Source organism: Acipenser ruthenus, chromosome 59 (genome assembly GCF_902713425.1).
Source record: "Acipenser ruthenus chromosome 59, fAciRut3.2 maternal haplotype, whole genome shotgun sequence".
In the NCBI taxonomy this organism is placed as follows: domain Eukaryota; kingdom Metazoa; phylum Chordata; class Actinopteri; order Acipenseriformes; family Acipenseridae; genus Acipenser; species Acipenser ruthenus.
In genome coordinates, this window is record NC_081247.1 from 1146121 (window position 1) to 1167409 (window position 21289).

At 42.6% G+C, this 21289-nt stretch overlaps 1 protein-coding gene across 1 annotated transcript in view; it reads right to left on the bottom strand.

Annotated features, from left to right (window-relative positions):
- LOC131725019 (Fc receptor-like protein 5) overlaps positions 1 to 17164 on the bottom strand; it is a 44799-nt gene extending 27635 nt beyond the window's left edge. The window contains exons 1-6 of the mRNA XM_059018348.1: positions 17035 to 17164; positions 13032 to 13106; positions 12577 to 12630; positions 10464 to 10709; positions 3683 to 3976; positions 1125 to 1363 (exon numbers count right to left, since the gene is read on the bottom strand). Coding sequence (XP_058874331.1) covers positions 1125 to 1363; positions 3683 to 3976; positions 10464 to 10709; positions 12577 to 12630; positions 13032 to 13106; positions 17035 to 17164 — 1038 coding nt within the window. The remainder of the gene's footprint in view (positions 1 to 1124; positions 1364 to 3682; positions 3977 to 10463; positions 10710 to 12576; positions 12631 to 13031; positions 13107 to 17034) is intronic.
- Positions 17165 to 21289: the final 4125 nt, after the last annotated feature.

Genomic DNA, 21289 nt, shown 5'->3' on the forward strand with positions numbered 1-21289 from the left:
GGTGGTATTAGTTTAGTGAATGGGTGGTATTAGTTGAGTGAATGGGTGGTATTAGTTTAGTGAATGGGTGGTATTCTAACCCACAGTATTCTAACTAAGCTAAGTTAGTAGAAACAATTGGGGCAACCTTGGCCCCCATCGGTTTTATAGTTGTGCCTATTTGCTTTGTGCTGGGCAAGGTTGCCCCAATGGTATCTTGAAACTTGGCTTGTGTTTTTGATAACTTGCCGTTTTTTCACATTTCCAATGTGTTTTTGTTTCAGATTCCATAATAAAAAATACAGATGCCTTAGTGCTGTTACTAACTTCTGTTTCTACTAGTTTATTCATAAGCTATTGTTTCATTTAGAGAGGTTGAAAGTGTCTCCTTATTCAGCCCAGCAGTCTGTTTAAATGTTTAGGATACAGCAGATGAACGCAGTTCTGGCGACTGAATTATTTAATGTTTTTTTTTTTTATGAGATACGGAGATTTATGCAATGTCTAACAATGGAATTTCTCAATCATGGTAAACAAATGTTTTTAGCAACAGCACACAAAAATAAAGTAGCTTCCAATGTAAATGTATTTGTTTTTTTGTCTTTCCCTTTTTGTGATGTTCACTGCTTCGTGCTCTACAAAGTGAGACTGGCAGAGTTGTGCTGTCACAGCACCATGTACCCAGCACCCAGAAGGAGCGGACTGCTAGGTCTGTACAGACACAGACAATGCCAGCTGGATTTTGATACTGATAGAAATTATTTAAATGCAGTATGAGGAGCAGCATGACTCAACTCAGAATGATTGTAAACATCATAAAAGGTAAGACAAACATGAAAAAATATAGAACATGTAATTGGAAGTTTCTCATTAACAGTTTAGAGAAAAAGGCTTGATCTTAATTACTGATATTTATCCTGTGCCTCTATATTGCTATATTTGGTATGGCCTATTGTGGATTCTTACAGCTTCAAGACAGCTTGTCAGAACACAAGACCTTGCTATCGTATCAGAAAGCTCTGCTCTTATTTAAGCACTTTAAATTATTAAGACATGAATTAATACAGCTGGACTGGACTTCAATATTAACTTATCAGAGAGACATTACAGAGAAGGGGTGATGTTAGAATGAACCTACCTCTCACTGACACCCGCACCTCTGCAGAGTAATGGGAGGAGCTCCACGCTCTGCACTTGTAGGACCCCTCGTCACTCTTTGAAACACGATTCACACTCAGCTCTGTGCCAGCCTGGAACTGTAACTCTTTATTATCTTTATAAAATGCAACCGTGGTAGCTGTATAACTCCGGAAACGACACCTCAGAGTCAGAGAGTCTCCCTCAAACACAGGCTGGGAGGGAGTCTGCAGGATCACTTGTCCATCTGAAAAGACAGAAAGAGTTCAGATTAACAGGGCTGAGAGACAGGTCAGGATTGACCACTGACTGGAGGGAACTGACAGTTTTATACAAACACACCTGCATCACCACCACTACACTCTCACCATCTCTCCCTCCTCATCCACTTTCACTCTCACTGAATAGATCTCATTGTCTTTCTCACTCTCTCTCACCCCACACTTTCTCTCTTACTCCCCTTTCTATGGGTCTCTCGGTCTCTCTCTGCCCTCCTCTGTATAGATCACAGTCTTCTTTCTTTCTCTCTCTCTATATAGATCTGACTGTCCATTACTCTATTTTTCTCTCACTCCCCATGGCCAGAGTGTCTCTCCCTTCTTATTATTCTCTCTCTTTCTCCTTTCATTCTTTTTCTCTCTCTTCCTCCTTTCATTCTTTTTCTCTTTATTCCGCCTTTCATTCTGTTTCTCTTTATTCCTCTTGTACCAATGCCAAATGTCTCAGAACTCACTCTCTCTCCCTCACTCTTTGTGGCTCTCGCTGACTCCCTCTTCCTTTCTACCTCTCCTTATCCCCCTCTCACATATCTAGATATATCTCACTGTTTTTACCTCTATATTTCAACTTATTTTCTTGCTCTTTCTCTCTCGTTCTCTCCCGAAAAGGGACCTCATTGTTTTATAAATCCCAGTTAGTTAAAGATAAATGGTTTGATTTTGTTTAAGATAAATCCCAGGATCCCCTGAAGACACAAGGTCAGCTGTATAGATATAGAATTCTCTGGTATTTACAACTGAAAGTTAATACAAGCAATGAATTTGCTATTAAGGTGCAGTAAGGGTTTCCCCCTGCTAGTAATGGTAGCTGGTAGCCCTCTAAATGGGTCTCTGATTCTCCAGCAGGTCGGGGGACAGACAGATCAGCATGGCAGTGGTTGCTATGCTGCTGGGGTGAAGTCACCTGGAGCTCAGGCTTCCTGCACATCTTCATGTCGTGTGAGGGTCTTTTCAAATCAAGCCTAAACTTACACCTCGACAATCAGATGTGTCCATAATAAAATGCGTTCTTATTTTTTATTTTTTTACCCTATATAAAAAGAATTTCTGTATTCAAAATAAAACAGTTTTTTCTTCTTAAATAAAGACATGCCATTTACATTGTGAATACTTAATTCTGAGTACAGGACAGCCCCAAACGAGAGAGAGTCTTGACAGTTGAAAGGTCACAGTAAAGCGTTTAGAATGCTGTGTTCAGTTCTGGTCACCACATTATCAAAACTGTGGCCCGGAAGAGAATTCAACAGAGAGGACCCAGACGAGGATCGAGTTGCAAATATGGATTGAAGGAACTGAATTTATTTAGCCTAGAACAAAGAAGAATCAGGGGGCATTTGATTGAGGTCTATAAGATCTTAAAAGGCGTTGGCATAGTTAACCCGAACCAATACTTGAAGCGCAGTACAGAAACCAGGACCAGAGGAAAATGAAGTGGAGATAGACATGCTAATTGTACGTTGCCCTGGATGAGGGCGTCTGCTAAGAAATAAATAATAATAACAAATGGAAACATTGAAACCTCCAGTTTACAACAAATAGAACCTTGTTTGAGGCAGTATATGTTCTCCAAAGTGGAAGGATATATAATAATTGTTTGATTTTTTGAAAAAATTAAAAAATGAGTTTGTTTTAAAAAATATATATATTGTGTCCGTTTTTATAAGCGGGATAACACACTCCAGGGCCTGTGCGTTGTGTTGCATTAACCCAACTACAGACATATTTTAATGCAACACAACGCACGCCCTGTCATGTGCTTTTATTATCTATTACATCATCCATCACATATGACTAATATTCTGTTCTCCATCACATGTGGGCATTAGTTTGTTCTATAGCATATTAGCTATAGTCTATTCTACAGCTGTCCTGACTGGAGAGAATGGAATATTGCACATGTGACGCACAGTGGCTAACCTGCTGAAAGGGATTTTTATTTAGGTGTAGAGGGATGATTACAGTACATTAACGACCTTAAACAAATAGTTTACCAATGTTTACAATAGTTTCTAACCCCGTTCAGTTAGATCTGAATATATCTTTGGGTAAACCGAAGGATGCACATTAATACAACCTATTCAAAAAGCTTTAACTCAAGAGCATTAACTCATTGATAAATTCAATAAAGTGGAATTGGAATTAATTAAATTAAACAGAATGCTTCATATTCACAATCTGGGTTAATAAAATCATTAGAAAAATGTATAACTGCCTGTTGAAATATGAAAACACTCATATGGTCAGCGTAACTGTCTATGAAGAGGCTGCATTAAGCTGAGTAAACTCACCAGACACAGTTAATATTACTTTATCACTGAGATGTGAGTAGAGTGGCTGATCTCCTCTTTGTCCTCGACAGCAGTACTGGCCCTGGTCAGATACAGCAGCTGCAGTGACTGTGTAGCTGTCACCAGTTATACTGCGGCCAGCAGTCTGGGGCACTGGAGTGTCCTCACTGTCTTTGTACCAGAGATATTTCCAGCCAGCAGAACCCCCCTCAACCCCACACCTCAGAGTGACTGTCTCCCCAGTGAATATGTCTGGGAATGGAGGCTCCAGGGTGAGTGTAGTCTGGGGCAGCTCTGTAGAAATATAAAGATGATATAATTAGTGTGCACCTTTCCCTTTCAGAGCATCAGTAGCAACACTTAAATCAAGTAAAAACTGGCTGACAGATCAACACCAATGTTTTTTTTTTTATTTTTATTATAAAATTTGACCCACCTAGAAAATTTCAATCCAACAGCTTTTCAATAGAGTTCCACGCTTTTGTTGTATGCCAATTTGTTTTATTTATTTTTGAAGTTATTGCAGTAACCACGGGATCACACAGTTCTCTCTCTTTCTTTATCTCTGTTTTGACTCACATAGCTACCAAAACATTTACAAGCAATGGAGGCTTCTTAGAGGAGGCAAGGGAGGCAGAGCCTCCTCAACTTAACAAATAAACAAATATATATATATATATAACTTTAACCACCCCAGAAGTGGTATATATCATCGGAACCACACGCCCTGAATTGGTTTATACTGCTTGAATGTCCATATTTTCTCTTTAAGTTCATTAACCAGCCCATGCTGTATTTTTTGTGTGGGCGTGTTTTTTTCAATCTTTGTTTTCTTCTATTTCATTTAGCTCTTCCTCATCTACTGTTATGTGTTTACTCTTGCTGGTGCACTTATTTTATTTATTTATTTTTTTTCAGGTGCACTGCTGTCTTCACTGAGAAAGCTGGTGTTGTACCAGTTATGTGGAGTTTCATCCCCAAATATATTAAAGGAAATAGGTCAAATGCCACTCATTTTTGGCTGTGGTTTTGTAACTAATAACAAATAAAATGTCAGTTTGTCATGGAATTTAGAATGTAGTGGTGCGGAGTGATTTATTCAGTGTGAAGCGTCTCATTAGTATGCAAGCCGTGCTATATGCTATATATACACACGGTCATGTGATGCTGTTTAACCAATCAGAGGTTGTTATTTTTCCAAGCCGTGTTATATATATATATATATATATATATATATATATATATATATATACTTACAGACAACTTACAGACAAGTTTCTGAGAGTCAACAGCTTGCGTGATAGGCGGCTCACAGGACAACAGCTTCAAGCACAGCTTAACACTGGTTGAAGTAAGCAAGTGTCAGTTTCAACTGTGAAGAGAAGACTTCGAGCTGCAGGTTTGACAGGTCGAGTGGCAGTAAGAAAGCCATTGCTAAGATGGCAAAATAAGAAAAAGAGGCTTGCCTGGGCCATGAAGCACCGCCAGTGGACTACTGAAGACTGGAAGAAGGTCTTATGGACCGATGAATCAAAATTTGAAATCTTCGGTTCATCACGCAGGGTTTTTGTACGCCGTCGAGTAGGCGAAAGGATGGTTCCTCGGTGTGTGATACCAACTGTCAAACATGGAGGAGGAAGCGTGATGGTCTGGGGCTCTTTAGCTGGATCCAGAGTCGGCGACTTGCACAGAGTGAGTGGCACCCTGAACCAAAACTGCTACCACAGCATTTTGCAGCGCCATGCAATACCTTCTGGTATACGCCTAGTTGGTCAGGGGTTCATCCTACAGCAAGATAATGACCCAAAACATACCTCCAGGCTATGTCAGAACTACCTTAGAAGAAAAGAACAAGACGGTAGACTTCAAATCATGGAATGGCCAGCACAGTCTCCAGACTTAAACCCCATCGAGCTGGTTTGGGATGAACTGGACAGAAGGGTGAAAGCAAAGCAACCTACAAGTGCAACACATTTGTGGGAACTTCTGCAGAGTGTTGGGAAGAACTTTCCGAATAATATTTGATTTCCATTGTAGAAAGAATGCCACGAGTGTGTTCGGCTGTTATATCTGCAAAAGGTGGCTACTTTGATGAGTCAAAAATTTAGATTAAATTTTGATAAACAAAACGATTCCATGATTTCATTTTTATCTCCAATTGTTTATTTGTTCAATGCTTTAATTTCAGAGTACATTGAGACATTAAACTGCGTAAATTTCAATAAAAACTGGAAAAATTGAGGTGTTCTAAAACTTTTGACCGGTAGTGTATATACATAAATATATATATATATATATATATATATATATATATATATATATATATATATATATATATATATATATATATTGTAATATAGCGGGTTGTGAGAGACGGCAGGGAGGGGGTTAAAACCTCCCTGCAAGGAAAAAACCATGTGGGAATGCACCTTTTTGTTGGATTTGTATTGCTTTATTGTTTCTAATTGATTTGTTTAATTGTGTTATTGTTAATTATCATCCGCACCTGGGCGTTATTGGAAATTAAGCCCAGGTGCGGGGGTTTAAATAGAGAGCAGGCAGTCTGCTCAGGGCTGCTGAGTGGAAGGAGGCAGAGAGGTGCGCTGTCTCCGAGAAGCGAAATGAAGAGAAAGTAAGTGCTGTTTGAAACGGCGTGTTTTGTGAAGACGGGTAAACAGCGTAGCTGTCCCGCGTTAGTCAGGGTGTTCCTGAAAGTCGAGTTAGTGCTCCAGAAGAGCTAGGTGTTTATTTGAATTTTGTATTTGTTTTGTTTCTGTTTATTAAAAAAATTGCGCAAACGCGCTGAAAAAAATCCACGTCTGTGTGCTGGGTCTATTCTTAAAGGGGCAACGAACCCAAGTGAGGGTGAGATCGTTTACATTTGGTGGCAGCGATTGTGGGCGCCCCTGGAGACCCAAATGGATTTTAAAGAATTAATTGAGATGTTCAATAAAAACACCGCTGCTCAGGTGGAGCAGATTAAGAAGATGGAGAGGCAGAGACAGGAGCTGGGCGGGGCCCCGTTGATAATACAAGAGTGGGAGCCAACGGAACTGGAGCGGCTGCTACAAAAGTGGGAGCTGCCGTCCCGAGAGCCAGAGGGGGTGGAGCTACCGTCCCGAGAGCCAGAGGGGGAGGAGCTGCCGCTGCCGGAGCCCAGAGGGGAGGAGCCGCCGCTTCCAGAGCCCAGAGGGGAGGAGCTGCTGCTGCCAGAGCCCAGAGGGGAGGAGCTGCCGCTGCCAGAGCCCAGAGGGGAGGAGCTGCCGCTGCCAGAGCCCAGAGGGGAGGAGCTGCCGCTGCCAGAGCCCAGAGGGGAGGAGCTGCCGCTGCCGGAGCCCAGAGGGGAGGAGCTGCCGCTGCCGGAGCCCAGAGGGGAGGAGCTGCCGCTGCCAGAGCCCAGAGGGGAGGAGCTGCCGTTGCCAGAGCCCAGAGGGGAGGAGCTGCCGCTTCCGGAGCCTAGGGAGGAGGTGAAAAGCGTACCTCCACCACAGCCCCGACCACCACCCCTACGGTCCAGTCCGGCGTCGCTGCGTCCAGTCCCTTACCCCTTGCTCCTGGACACCCTGTCGGTTAGCCTGGACCTCCCTTCACTTGACCTGGAGCCCAGGAGTCGGCAGGATCGGGCACAGTTCTCCACCTGGTCCCCTGCTCCGCTCCTCCCGGACATTAAGACGTCGCTGTGCTGCTCCCAGACGTCGCGTACGCTCCCCCTGGTCGCTACGTCGCTCCCCCTTGCTGACCGGACGTCGCTGCACTGGGTCCCAGCTGCAGACCTCTGCCCGCTACTGCAGCCTCCAGTGCCCCGGTTGTCGTGCCGGTCGCCCCTGACAAACCGGTGGGGTCCCTCGTCGCCGGTGTGCGGTCCCTACCTGGCTGACCCAGGACGTGGACCGATCCACCCTCGAGTTCGCCCGTGGAGGAGGGCGAAAATTGACATTTATGGACTCGAGGGTGGGTGGTTGTGTTTTAGGGGAGGAGGTGGCCGTCTCATGGCCGGTGTCTTGGAAAGACAAGGGGGGGGATATGTAATATAGCGGGTTGTGAGAGACGGCAGGGAGGGGGTTAAAACCTCCCTGCAAGGAAAAAACCATGTGGGAATGCACCTTTTTGTTGGATTTGTATTGCTTTATTGTTTCTAATTGATTTGTTTAATTGTGTTATTGTTAATTATCATCCGCACCTGGGCGTTATTGGAAATTAAGCCCAGGTGCGGGGGTTTAAATAGAGAGCAGGCAGTCTGCTCAGGGCTGCTGAGTGGAAGGAGGCAGAGAGGTGCGCTGTCTCCGAGTAGCCAAATGAAGAGAAAGTAAGTGCTGTTTGAAACGGCGTGTTTTGTGAAGACGGGTAAACAGCGTAGCTGTCCCGCGTTAGTCAGGGTGTTCCTGAAAGTCGAGTTAGTGCTCCAGAAGAGCTAGGTGTTTATTTGAATTTTGTATTTGTTTTGTTTCTGTTTATTAAAAAAATTGCGCAAACGCGCTGAAAAAAATCCACGTCTGTGTGCTGGGTCTATTCTTAAAGGGGCAACGAACCCAAGTGGGTGTGAATCTTTTACAATATATATATATATATATATATATATATATATATATATACACACATATATACAGACGTGCTCAAATTTGTTGGTACCCTTACAGCTCATTGAAATAATGCTTCATTCCTCTTGAAAAGTGATGAAATTAAAAGCTATTTTATCATGTATACTTGCATGCCTTTGGTATGTCATAGAATAAAGCAAAGAAGCTGTGAAAAGAGATGAATTATTGCTTATTCTACAAAGATATTCTAAAATGGCCTGGACACATTTGTTGGTACCCCTTAGAAAAGATAATAAATAATTGGATTATAGTGATATTTCAAACGAATTAGTTTCTTTAATTAGTATCACACATGTCTCCAATCTTGTAATCAGTCATTCAGCCTATTTAAATGGAGAAAAAGTAGTCATAGTCACTGTGCTGTTTGGTATCATTGTGTGCACCCACACTGAACATGGACCAGAGAAAGCAAAGGAGAGAGTTGTCTGAGGAGATCAGAAAGAAAATAATAGACAAGCATGGTAAAGGTAAAGGCTACAAGACCATCTCCAAGCAGCTTGATGTTCCTGTGACAACAGTTGCAAATATTATTAAGAAGTTTAAGGTCCATGGAACTGTAGCCAACCTCCCTGGGCGCGGCCGCAAGAGGAAAATCGACCCCAGATTGAACAGAAGGATAGTGCGAATGGTAGAAAAAGAACCAAGGATAACTGCCAAAGAGATACAAGCTGAACTCCAAGGTGAAGGTACGTCAGTTTCTGATCGCACCATCCGTCGCTTTTTGAGCGAAAGTGGGCTCCATGGAAGAAGACCCAGGAGGACTCCACTTTTGAAAGAAAAACATAGAAAAGCCAGACTGGAATTTGCTAAAATGCATATTGACAAGCCACAATCCTTCTGGGAGAATGTCCTTTGGACAGATGAGTCAAAACTGGAGCTTTTTGGCAAGTCACATCAGCTCTATGTTCACAGACGAAAAAATGAAGCTTTCAAAGAAAAGAACACCATACCTACAGTGAAACATGGAGGAGGCTCGGTTATGTTTTGGGGCTGCGCCTGGCACAGGGTGCCTTGAATCTGTGCAGGGCACAATGAAATCTCAAGACCATAAAGGCATTCTGGAGCGAAACGTCCTGCCCAGTGTCAGAAAGCTCTGTCTCAGTCGCAGGTCATGGGTCCTCCAACAGGATAATGACCCAAAACACACAGCTAAAAGCACCCAAGAATGGATAAGAACAAAACATTGGACTATTCTGAAGTGGCCTTCTATGAGTCCTGATCTGAATCCTATCGAACATCTATGGAAAGAGCTGAAACTTGCAGTCTGGAGAAGGCACCCACTCATATGAGCCGGCAGCTGATAACCTCCTGAGACACGTTGCTTATTTAAGATGTGTTTGAGTCCTCTGGATCACGGGTGGGATCATTCTCAGACACAATAAAAATTCAGTGCATAATCTTTCTTATACCATGAATGAGACATTTCCTGCACACTTTATATTTGTTATTTATGATACTAATTTGATTTGGATAAAGCAACAGGCAGAGTTGTGCTGTCACTGCACCATGTACCCAGTACCCAGAAGGAGCGGACTGCTAGGTCTGTACAGACACAGACAATGCCAGGTGGATTTTGATACTGATAAAAATAATTTAAATGCAGTATTTGAGGAGCAGCATGACTCAGAACCACTCAGAATGATTGTAAACATCATAAAAGGTAAGACAAATATGAAAAAATATAGAACATGTAATTGGAAGTTTCTCATTAACAGTTTTGAGAAAAGGCTTGATCTTGCTATATTTGGTATGGGCTGCTGTGGATTCTTACATCTTCGTGACAGCTTGTCAGAACACAAGACCTTGCTATCATATCAGAAAGCTCTGCTCTTATTTAACTTTAAATTATTAAGACATTCATTAATACAGCTGGACTGGACTTCAATATTAATTTATTAATATTAATTTCTTAGCAGACACTCTTATCCAGAGCAACTTACAATTGTTACAAGATATCACATTATTTTTACATACAGTTCCCCATTTATACAGTTGGGTTTTTACTGGAGCAATCTAGGTAAAGTACCTTGCTCAAGGGTACAGCAGCAGTGTCCCCCACCTGGGATTGAACCCACGACCCTCCGGTCAAGAGTTTAGAGCCTAACCACTACTCCACACTGCTGCCCGACACTACAGACAGAGACATTACAGACAGAGAAGGGGTGATGTTAGAATGAACCTACCTCTCACTGACACCCGCACCTCTGCAGAGTAATCGGAGCTCCACGCTCTGCACTTGTAGGACCCCTCGTCACTCTTTGAAACACGATTCACACTCAGCTCTGTGCCAGCCTGGGACTGTAACTCTTTATTATCCTTATAAAATGTAACCCTGGTAGTTGTATAACCTGTGCGGACACGACACCTCAGAGTCAGAGAGTCTCCCTCAATCACAGGCTGGGGGGGAGTCTGCAGGATCACCCATTCATCTGAAAAGACAGAAGGAGTTCAGATCAGCAGGGCTGAGAGACGGGTCAGGATTGAGGAGTCTGCAGGATCACCCACTGATCTGAAAAGACAGAAAGAGTTCAGATCAGCAGGGCTGAGAGACGGGTCAGGATTGACCACTGACTGGAGGGAACTGACAGTTTTACACAAACACACCTGCATCACCACCACTACACTCTCACCATCTCTCCCTCCTCATCCACTTTCTCTCTTTCACTCTCACTGAATAGATCTCATTGTCTTTCTCACTCTCTGTCACCCCACACTTTCTCTCTTATGCCCCTTTCTACATTTTACTGCATTTAATCCTGTGCTTTACGGAGTACTGTACTGTAATCTGCCACAAGTGTTAGTCAATCTGTAGTATTTTGCATTTAATCGTACCCTGATGTACTATCACTGACACTGTTATCTGCTCCAATATTGAATCGTATTTTGTCATATACTTGTACTTACTAAAACTGAAGTCATTGTATTTATCTTGCTCTTAATTGTATTAATACTTGTACTGTGATTCTTGAAATGTATTTTTTATTTACGACTGTAAGTCGCCCTGGGTAAGGGCGTCTACTAAGAAATAAATAATAATAATAATAATAATATGGGTCTCTTGGTTTCTCTCTGTCCTCCTCTGTATAGATCACAGTCTTCTTTCTTTCTCTCTCTCTCCATATAGATCTGACTGTCTATTACTCTATTTTCCTCTCACTCCCCGTGGTAAGGATAGCATCACAGCAAAGGCTGGAGCTGGAAAGAGAGACTCAGAGGCTAGATAGCTGCAGTAAAGCGCTAATGTGCATGTTTAATTACAAATAACACAGTTACAAACACTAAACAAAACACGTTAACAAAACAAAAAGGCACAAGGGCCAGAACAAAAGTTCTACAAAACGCACAGCACAGCACAGCACAGCACAGCACCTCATGTATATAGTGGTTTTTGGTGTAATAGCTGAGTCGTGTGTCTTTTTCTTTACACCTCGCTGGTATTGCCCTTTTGATGTTTTATCTCACTTTCAGACCAAATCAATGTCGTGACTTTGTTATTGTTCGCTCTTTTACAAACCAGATTATTTCTGCCAATTATTCTTCAAGATCAGAGTGTCTCTCCCTTCTTATTATTCTCTTCCTCCTTTCATTCTTTTTCTCTCTCTTCCTCCTTTCATTCTTTTTCTCTTTATTCCTCCTTTCATTCTTTTTCTCTTTATTCCTCTGCACCAATGCCAAATGTCTCAGAACTCACTCTCTCTTCCTCACTCTTTGTGGCTCTCGCTGACTCCCTCTTCCTTTCTACCTCTCCTTATCCCCCTCTCACATATCTAGATATATCTCACTGTTTTTACCTCTAGAATGCTGTGTTCAGTTCTGGTCAACACATTATCAAAACTGTGGCCCTGGAGAGAATTCAACAGAGAGGACCCAGACTAGGATCACGCTGCAAATATGGATTGAAGGAACTGAATTTATTTAGCTTAGAACAAAGAAGAATCAGGGGGCATTTGATTGAGGTCTATAAGATCTTAAAAGGCGTTGGCATAGTTAACCCTAACCAATACTTTAAGCGCAGTACAGAAACCAGGACCAGAGGACACAAGATGATTTTTTCTGATAATTTAAAACAGTTTTTCAGTATGGAATGAAGCACAAAGATGACAAGTATTTATATTATCATAATATGCAATTTAACTTTTTATTTCTAATACTCCAAGAGCAAACCTAAAAGGAAGCCATTATGTGTTAAATGCATAAGCAGAGAATTACAAAAAAAATGTGTTACCTGCCTATCTAACCTACCAGAGTGCATTATTCTACACTGTGGTTAAATATTACTTAATGAAAATGACTTACTGGATACAGTTAGGGTGACAGCATTACTGCGCTCCTGTCCAGACTCAGCATTAACTCATTGATAAATTCAATAAAGTGGAATTGGAATTAATTAAATTAAACAGAATGCTTCATATTCACAATCTGGGTTAATAAAATCATTAGAAAAATGTATAACTGCCTGTTGAAATATGAAAACACTCATATGGTCAGTGTAACTGTCTATGAAGAGCCTGCATTAAGCTGAGTAAACTCACCAGACACAGCTAATATTACTTTATCACTGAGCTGTGAGTAGAGTGGCTGATCTCCTCTTTGTCCTCGACAGCAGTACTGGCCCTGGTCAGATACAGCAGCTGCAGTGATGGTGCAGCTGTCACCAGTTATACTGCGGACAGCAGTCTGGAGCACTGGAGTGTCCTCACTGTCTTTGTACCAGAGATATTTCCAGCCAGCAGAACCCCCCTCAACCCCACACCTCAGAGTAACTGTCTCCCCGGTGAATATCTCTGGGAATGGAGGCTCCAGGGTGAGTGTAGTCTGGGGCAGCTCTGGAGAAACAGAGAAGAACAATTAGGGACTGAAGAATGACTGTGTGACATTATTTTCATGGTTAGAACATTTAGAGGACCCTGATCACAATTAAGAGTCGCTTGGTTGGACGGAATTTTAGATTTCAACAAACAAAATCCTAAACAGATTTATTACCTTTCGTTTTTAACTAACTTAAACATATCTGAAATCAAAATGCCCCAAAAATGTGCTTTAATCATGTCAAATTTAGTTTTAACGCACCAAATTCATCTTTTTTTTGGCCTGGTGGATTTAAGTTATGCCCTCTCCTGACTTTGAGCATTCATAACTATATATATATATATATATATATATATATATATATATATATAATGAATTCCATTACACGAGAGTAGATGTTAAAAATTCATGCTGATTTGAACTCGGCTCTCGCCAAGATAAGCACCAACTAAGACGTAGCTTTACAGTAAACTAATGTGATCCATATGTGTCTCCATCCATTTACGTTTCCTTCCATATGATGATGTAGATATCCTTCTGTCTGGTGTTAATGGCTGAAGTGTAATGCTGGCTCCAGGGATCAGCTTATTTTGCCTCCCTAGCGCATCAGCACACACAACGGCTGCGATGCTGGCTCCGGGGATCAACCAAAGTGCGGCTTCCCCAGCGCATCAGCATGACAACCGTCTGGATTGAGCTAAGTAGGGTACATCTCTGGGGTCTTCAAGTGGGCACCTTCCATCCTCAGTGTTTCGTCGACTAGCCCACGTCACCTCAAGAGGGCTCGACGGTGATTCTGGCGTCCCAGCATCACCTCTCTCCGTCTCCCACTCAACTCAGCCCAGCTTACTTATCTGTACATCAGCGTTTCTTTCTTTCTATTGTGCTTCAGATCCCCAGCCAGAATCTTTCCGTCTCAACCACAGCCAGTTGCTGCTCCTCTCTGCTGCTTCAGATAAGTTCTTCACTGTGCGACACAACTCTTGGCCACTGAATCTGGCGTCTCTGAGAAACCGGGTTGTAAAGTGTGCCACAAATCCTCGACAACCCACTTCCACTGGGTAAACCCGGACTCTCCATCCTCGCTGTTCCGCTTCAGTGGCTAGTTGAGCATACCGCAGTTTCTTCCTCTCATATGCCTCATCTACAGCATCCTCCCATGGCACTGTTAACTCTATCAGGTGAACAAGGCGTGCTGATCCAGACCACAAGACAATATCTGGTCGAAGGTGAGTGGTGGCAATCTCAGGTGGAAAAATAAGCCGTTGACCAACATCTGCCATCATTTTCCAGTTTCTGGCAGCTTCCTGATGTCTGTAATGTGTGTAATGTTTTGATGGAACAGGTGGCAACTTATTGGTCATGTTATGCTTGTCTTCCAATGCTAAGGCCAAACATTGCAGCACCTGGTCATGGTGCCAAGTAAACCGTCCTTGGCTAAGAGCCACCTTACAGGCGAAAGGATGGTTCCTCGGGGTGTGACACCAACTGTCAAACATGGAGGAGGAAGGGTGATGGTCTGGGGCTCTTTAGCTGGATCCAGAGTTGGCGACTTGCACAGAGTGAGTGGCACCCTGAACAAAAACTGCTACCACAGCATTTTGCAGCGCCATGCAATATCCTCTGGTATACGCCTAGTTGGTCAGGGGTTCATCCTACAGCAAGATAATGACCCAAAACATACCTCCAGACTATGTCAGAACTACCTTAGAAGAAAAGAACAAGACGGTAGGCTTCAAATCATGGAATGGCCAGCACAGTCTCCAGACTTAAACCCCATCGAGCTGGTTTGGGATGAACTGGACAGAAGGGTGAAAGCAAAGCAACCTACAAGTGCAACACATTTGTGGGAACTTCTGCAGAGTGTTGGGAAGAACTTTCCGAATAATATTTGATTTCCATTGTAGAAAGAATGCCACGAGTGTGTTCGGCTGTTATATCTGCAAAAGGTGGCTACTTTGATGAGTCAAAAATTTAGATTAAATTTTGTTAAACAAAACGATTCCATGATTTCTTTTTTATCTCCAATTGTTTATTTGTTCTATGCTTTAATTTCAGACTACATTGAGTAAATATCAATAAAAACTTTTGACTGGTAGTGTGTGTGTGTGTGTGTATATATATATATATATATATATACAGACGTGCTATTTGTTGGTACCCCTCCACAAAAAACGAAGAATGCACAATTTTCTCTGAAATAACTTGAAACTGACAAAAGTAATTGGCACCCACCATTGTTTATTCCATATTTAATAGAAATCAGACTTTGCTTTTGATTTTTTATTCAACATAATATTGTAAATAATAAAACAAATGAAAATGGCATGGACAAAAATGATGGGACCGCTAACCTAATATTTTGTTGCACAACCTTTAGAGGCAATCACTGCAATCAAACGTTTTCTGTAGCTCTCAATGAGACTTCTGCACCTGTTAACAGGTAGTTTGGCCCACTCTTCCTGAGCAAACTGCTCCAGCTGTCTCAGGTTTGATGGGTGCCTTCTCCAGACTGCAAGTTTCAGCTCTTTCCATAGATGTTCGATAGGATTCAGATCAGGACTCATAGAAGGCCACTTCAGAATAGTCCAATGTTTTGTTCTTATTCATTCTTGGGTGCTTTTAGCTGTGTGTTTTGGGTCATTATCCTGTTGGAGGACCCATAACCTGAGACTGAGACAGAGCTTTCTGACACTGGGCAGTACGTTTCGCTCCAGAATGCCTTGATAGTCTTGAGATTTCATTGTGCCCTGCACAAATTCAAGGCACCCTGTGCCAGGCGCAGCAAAGCAGCCCCAAAACATAACCGAGCCTCCTCCATGTTTCACTGTAGGTATGGTGTTCTTTTCTTTGAATGCTTCATTTTTTCATCTGTGAACATAGAGCTGATGTGACTTGCCAAAAAGCTCCAGTTTTGACTCATCTGTCCAAAGGACATTCTCCCAGAAGGATTGTGGCTTGTCAATATGCATTTTAGCAAATTCCAGTATGGCTTTTCTATGTTTTTCTTTCAAAAGTAGAGTCCTCCTGGGTCTTCTTCTATGAAGCCCACTTTCGCTCAAAAAGCGACGGATGGTGCGATCAGAAACTGACATACCTTCACCTTGGAGTTCAGTTTGTATCTCTTTGGCAGTTATCCTTGGTTCTTTTTCTACCATTCGCACTATCCTTCTGTTCAATCTGGGGTCAATTTTCCTCTTGCGGCCGCGCCCAGGGAGGTTGGCTACAGTTCCATGGACCTTAAACTTCTTAATAATATTTGCAACTGTTGTCACAGGAACATCAAGCTGCTTGGAGATGGTCTTGTAGCCTTTACCTTTACCATGCTTGTCTATTATTTTCTTTCTGATCTCCTCAGACAACTCTCTCCTTTGCTTTCTCTGGTCCATGTTCAGTGTGGTGCACACAATGATACCAAACAGCACAGTGACTACTTTTCTCCATTTAAATAGGCTGAATGACTGATTACAAGATTGGAGACATGTGTGATACTAATTAAAGAAGCTAATTAGTTTGAAATATCACTGTAATCCAATTATTTATGATCTTTTCTAAGGGGTACCAACAAATGTGTCCAGGCCATTTTAGAATATCTTTGTAGAATAAGCAATAATTCATCTCTTTTCACAGCTTCTTTGCTTTATTCTATGACATACCAAAGGCATGCAAGTATACATGATAAAATAGCTTTTAATTTCATCACTTTTCAGGAGGAATGAAGTATTATTTCAATGAGCTGTAAGGGTACCAACAAATTTGAGCACGTCTGTATATATATATATATATATATATATATATATATATATATATATATATATATATATATATATATATACACACACAAACAGATCAACACTTTACCAATAACAAAGTTAGATGGTGGTTTTAAGTTGAAAGGTTAAAGTTTAGGTGTGCAAACAAGCCTCCCAAAAACACAGCTCTCACTGTGGGCAGACTGGCAAGGGTGGCATGGAGGGGCACAGCAGTTCTGCCAGTCCTCACTGCAGATATAGTCGTGCATCACGGGAGGAGGAAGGATGTGAAGATGGTCAGGCTTGATCAGCCCCAGGGTCATCCTTTACCCGTGAGCATTAAGGGGAATGGAGAGAATCTCACTTACAATAGCTGGACCCAGAAGAGGACATTAGGCAGTTTTAACCACTTTTGAAAGGATGGCAGCTGCTTACAGGTGACCAGAGAAGGACAGAAGAATACGATTAGTGTGGAGAAGGATGACACTTTGGACTGTGGAAAAGTAAAGAAGCAATTTTAACAAAGTATGAGATCAGCCCAGAGATGTATCTATGGTGGTTTCATGCTATGGATATTCTCCAAGGAGAGAAATCCAGAGAGCTTTATGTGAAGTTGAAGGACCTTCATGAGAAGTGGGTGAGACCTCAGCTGAAGACCGTGAAGGAGATTGGTGAAGTCATCATTATGGAACAGAAAACGTGAACCTGTTTTTTTTATTGCTAAAGTTAATCACAACTGGTCAATTGCCAAAAACAAATCAAGTGCCTCCACAAGATTGTAAAACAAGATTAAGTCAGTCCAGTGATTCTTTAGACTAAAGGTTTCATAAACAAACATCCCACAGTGAATACACTTAGCCATGCACCTAGGCAATGGAATTCTCTGTAATTACAAAATAAAAGGGGGGACGGGGTTATTGTCAGGTGTGAACAAGAGAGAAAGAATCTGAGTTACAAATCTACCTCCCGACCAGGAAGGGCGCAAAGTAAGGTTGGTGGTACATCTTCACAGGGATGGGCCGACTCGATGGTAGGACAGAACTGGAAGTCTGCCATCTTGGGGAAAGGGCATAGCTGTAAGACTGCTGAACGACTCTGTTGTGATCAGCTGTATTGGCTAGAGCGTGGTGCTGCACTGATCACAGGTAGGAGTTTAGCAGTACAAAGGGGACGCAGCTAGGTGAGTAAACAAGCCAGAGCACTGTTTGTGTGTTTGTTTTGTGTATTGGCAGATCTCTACGAATCCGGGTGCTGAAGCAACTGAGCCAGCATGACCCCCGGAACAGCTACACTGCCACAGCACAGTCACCTGCACTCCCCACTACCTCAACCCGTGTGTGCACTGCTGGATTGGACACTGTATTTATTGTTTTATGTTTTTGGTTTGGGGCTGCAAACAGTGTCTGTCATCCCCCAGTACCATTGTTGGTAGCAGGAGGAACCTGTATAAATAAACAAAGGTTGTTTTTGGAACTGCACCATAGCAGGGGGTGCACTGTAGGGTGATGAGGAGAAACCGTCCCTGAAGGGAGCACCAGAGCCAATATGACACTCCCTCTGAAATCCCCAGCGAAGACCGGCAACTTCACACAGCCAGGATACAAACCTGCACCCCCTGACTCTATGATTCACCCTGCACACCATGCGACCGTGCATTGACCAGGTGAGTCACTCGGTAGCCCACTATTTGTATGCATTTTTAAATACAATAAAGTAAGAAATGTAGACTAGCCAATAAAAAGGGTTTTGCAATAGACAATAACACAGCGTCCTGATAAGCTTACATTTACATTGTGTCTAATTTACAAGAACATTGTGTATGCATGACCCTGATCCTGTACTGTTAGGATCTTTGTATCTATCACATCAGAACATGCTGCTACCTTTCAGTGGCATCATGTGTATCAATACTATACAATATGTAACTTCATTATGTTAATATACTAAACACTAAACACCTCATATTATGACATCATAAATTAAACAGGACAATATGATTGCAGGATCATTGTAGACCAGGGCTTCTCAAACTCCGTCCTGGGGACCCGCTGTGGCTGCTGGTTTTCATTCCAACCGAGCTCTCAATTACTTAACTAGACTCTTAATTGAACTGATAATTTGCTTAATTAGACCTTTTTACTTGTTTTTAGCTCTAAACAGTTACAGTTCAAGTTACTTACCAAATGTTATAGCTAACTTGAAATAGATGCCCTGTTCTAAACCAAGGTAAGACAATAGACCTCTCCCCTGTGCATCAAAGTTAATTAACATCAAATCAGATCTGTGGCTTTTACTTCAAGGTGCAAGGACCCGTTAGGATACGTAAACCAATCCCTGAGTGACGCGTGATCACAATGTTATAATTAATACAGTGCAGAGTTACATATTTCATGCTTTCACTCTAATGTTTATCATACCAAAATATGACTAAGAACATACATTTTCTATTTGATAGGTAGTTTAATGTATCCTAAGTTAACAACAGAACACAACTCCAACTACTAACATTAGCATGTAAAAACAATTGCTGCTGTGATCCTACATGAGGAAACTGACTGTGTTTTAGATCTGAGCTGCACCAGACATTTTTGCTATTTCCAGTTTTAGTTAAATTTTTCTAAATAACTTTTCTATTTCTAAGTGTAGCTTCCTCTCCTCAAGAATCAAACTGTGGTGTTGTTGATCCATGATCATAGCCATGGTGATTCCTCTCTCTCTCGCTCTCTCTCTCTCTCTCTCTCTCTCTCTCTCTCTCAGGATTGTGGGATTGTGGGAGGGGTTTGTGAGCTCAGAGCGGTGTGTTTGAATAGTGCAGGTCTGTTTTTACAGTCTTGGTTTTACTATTTTTACAAGCTTAATTTAAAAGGAATTTTATAAGTTTCTTTAAAAAATATATATATATATAGCCTTTACATTTTGATTTATTTATTTATTTATCTATCTATTGGCCTTTCCGTTTGGGAGGCTAAGTTAGTTTGTGTAGCCCGACATGGGCTCACACTCCGGCGGTATAAAGGGACTGACACGGAGACATCGGTTCAGGTGTGTGCCCGACAATGAAGTTTCCGTGGAGGACGTTCTGTTATCGGTCAGTAAGACAATTGGTTTTAACAACATAAAATCTGCTTCACGTATGAATAAGGCTATTGTTGTGTTTTTAAGTCAAGAAACAGTGGTAAATAAATTATAGAGGAAGGATTTTCTGTCAATGGTGCTTTTATTTCTGCTTTACCTCTTTCAACTCCTCTAAGGAAAGTGGTTTTATCAAATGTTCCCCCTTTTATTCCAAATGTAGTGATTGAAAGAGAATTGGCAAGATACGGTAAAATCATGTCCCCTATTAGAATGATTCCGCTAGGCTGTAAGAACCCAGAGGTGAAACATGTAATGTCTTTTCGTAGACAAGTGTTTGTATTGCCGCATAAACCGGGGCAGGATCTGAATGTAGCCTGGAGGTTTATTATAGAGGGGAAAGAGTGTGTTATTTTTGCAACCTCGGACACAATGAAATGTCAGGCTGAGGATGTTCGGGGAGCACAGGTGGAGGAGTCGGCGGAGACGTCCGTGCCTGCGCCCCGAGTTAAGAAGAGGATTGCTGCGGAGGAGCACTCTACAGTAGCGGATCCTCCTACAGAGTCAACCGTACAGGAACCCCCTGCAGATCCGAAGGGGAGCTTTACTGTTGTGATTAAAAAAAAGAAAATGCAGAAAAGATCTGAAGCAGTGGTCGTGGGGGAGTCTGTCTGGGGCCCTGTGGCGGCTCACAAAAGTAGCGGCGAGCCTCAACTCGCTGCTCCTGGGGAGCCGAGCCACGACTCGCTGGTTGGTGGTGATGCAGGGTCTCAGCCCAGCGCTGCCGCTGTCGGAGAGTCGGGGCCGGGGTAGAGCGCCGGCGACGGCGGTGATCAGGCCGTGGCTGCGGAGCTTCCCCGCACAGGGAAGGAGGCTAGTGGCAGCGCTGGACTAGCATCCAGTGACACCATAGCCCTATGCAGGGCTGGCAGTTTTATTCTGGGAGTAGACGTGGTGGCTGTAGAGGAGGTTGTACAAGGGAGGCTTTTAAAAATTGAATTGAAATTAAATGGTGTTTTTATTGATCTTTTTAATTGCCTGCTGGAAGAGAAGGTCAAGGGGTCCCTGGTAAGAACAAGATTTGTGGAATTAAGAGACATGGACTCCCCCACGACCTTCTTCTTCAGCTTGGAGAAGAAAGAAGCTGAAAGAAAACAAATGCTTACACTGAGGCTGCCCGGGGGGAGAGAGGTCTCCAGCCCTGCGGAGCTTCGTCAGGCCGCGGTGACATTTTATTCAGAACCGTACCAGGCTGAGGGCTGCGACCAGCAAGAGACGGAGCGGCCTGGACACCTGGAGGAGCTCACAACCGCCGTCACACAGCTCTCCAATGGAACAGCACCTGGGCTGGATGGGCTGCCTGCTGAATTCTATAA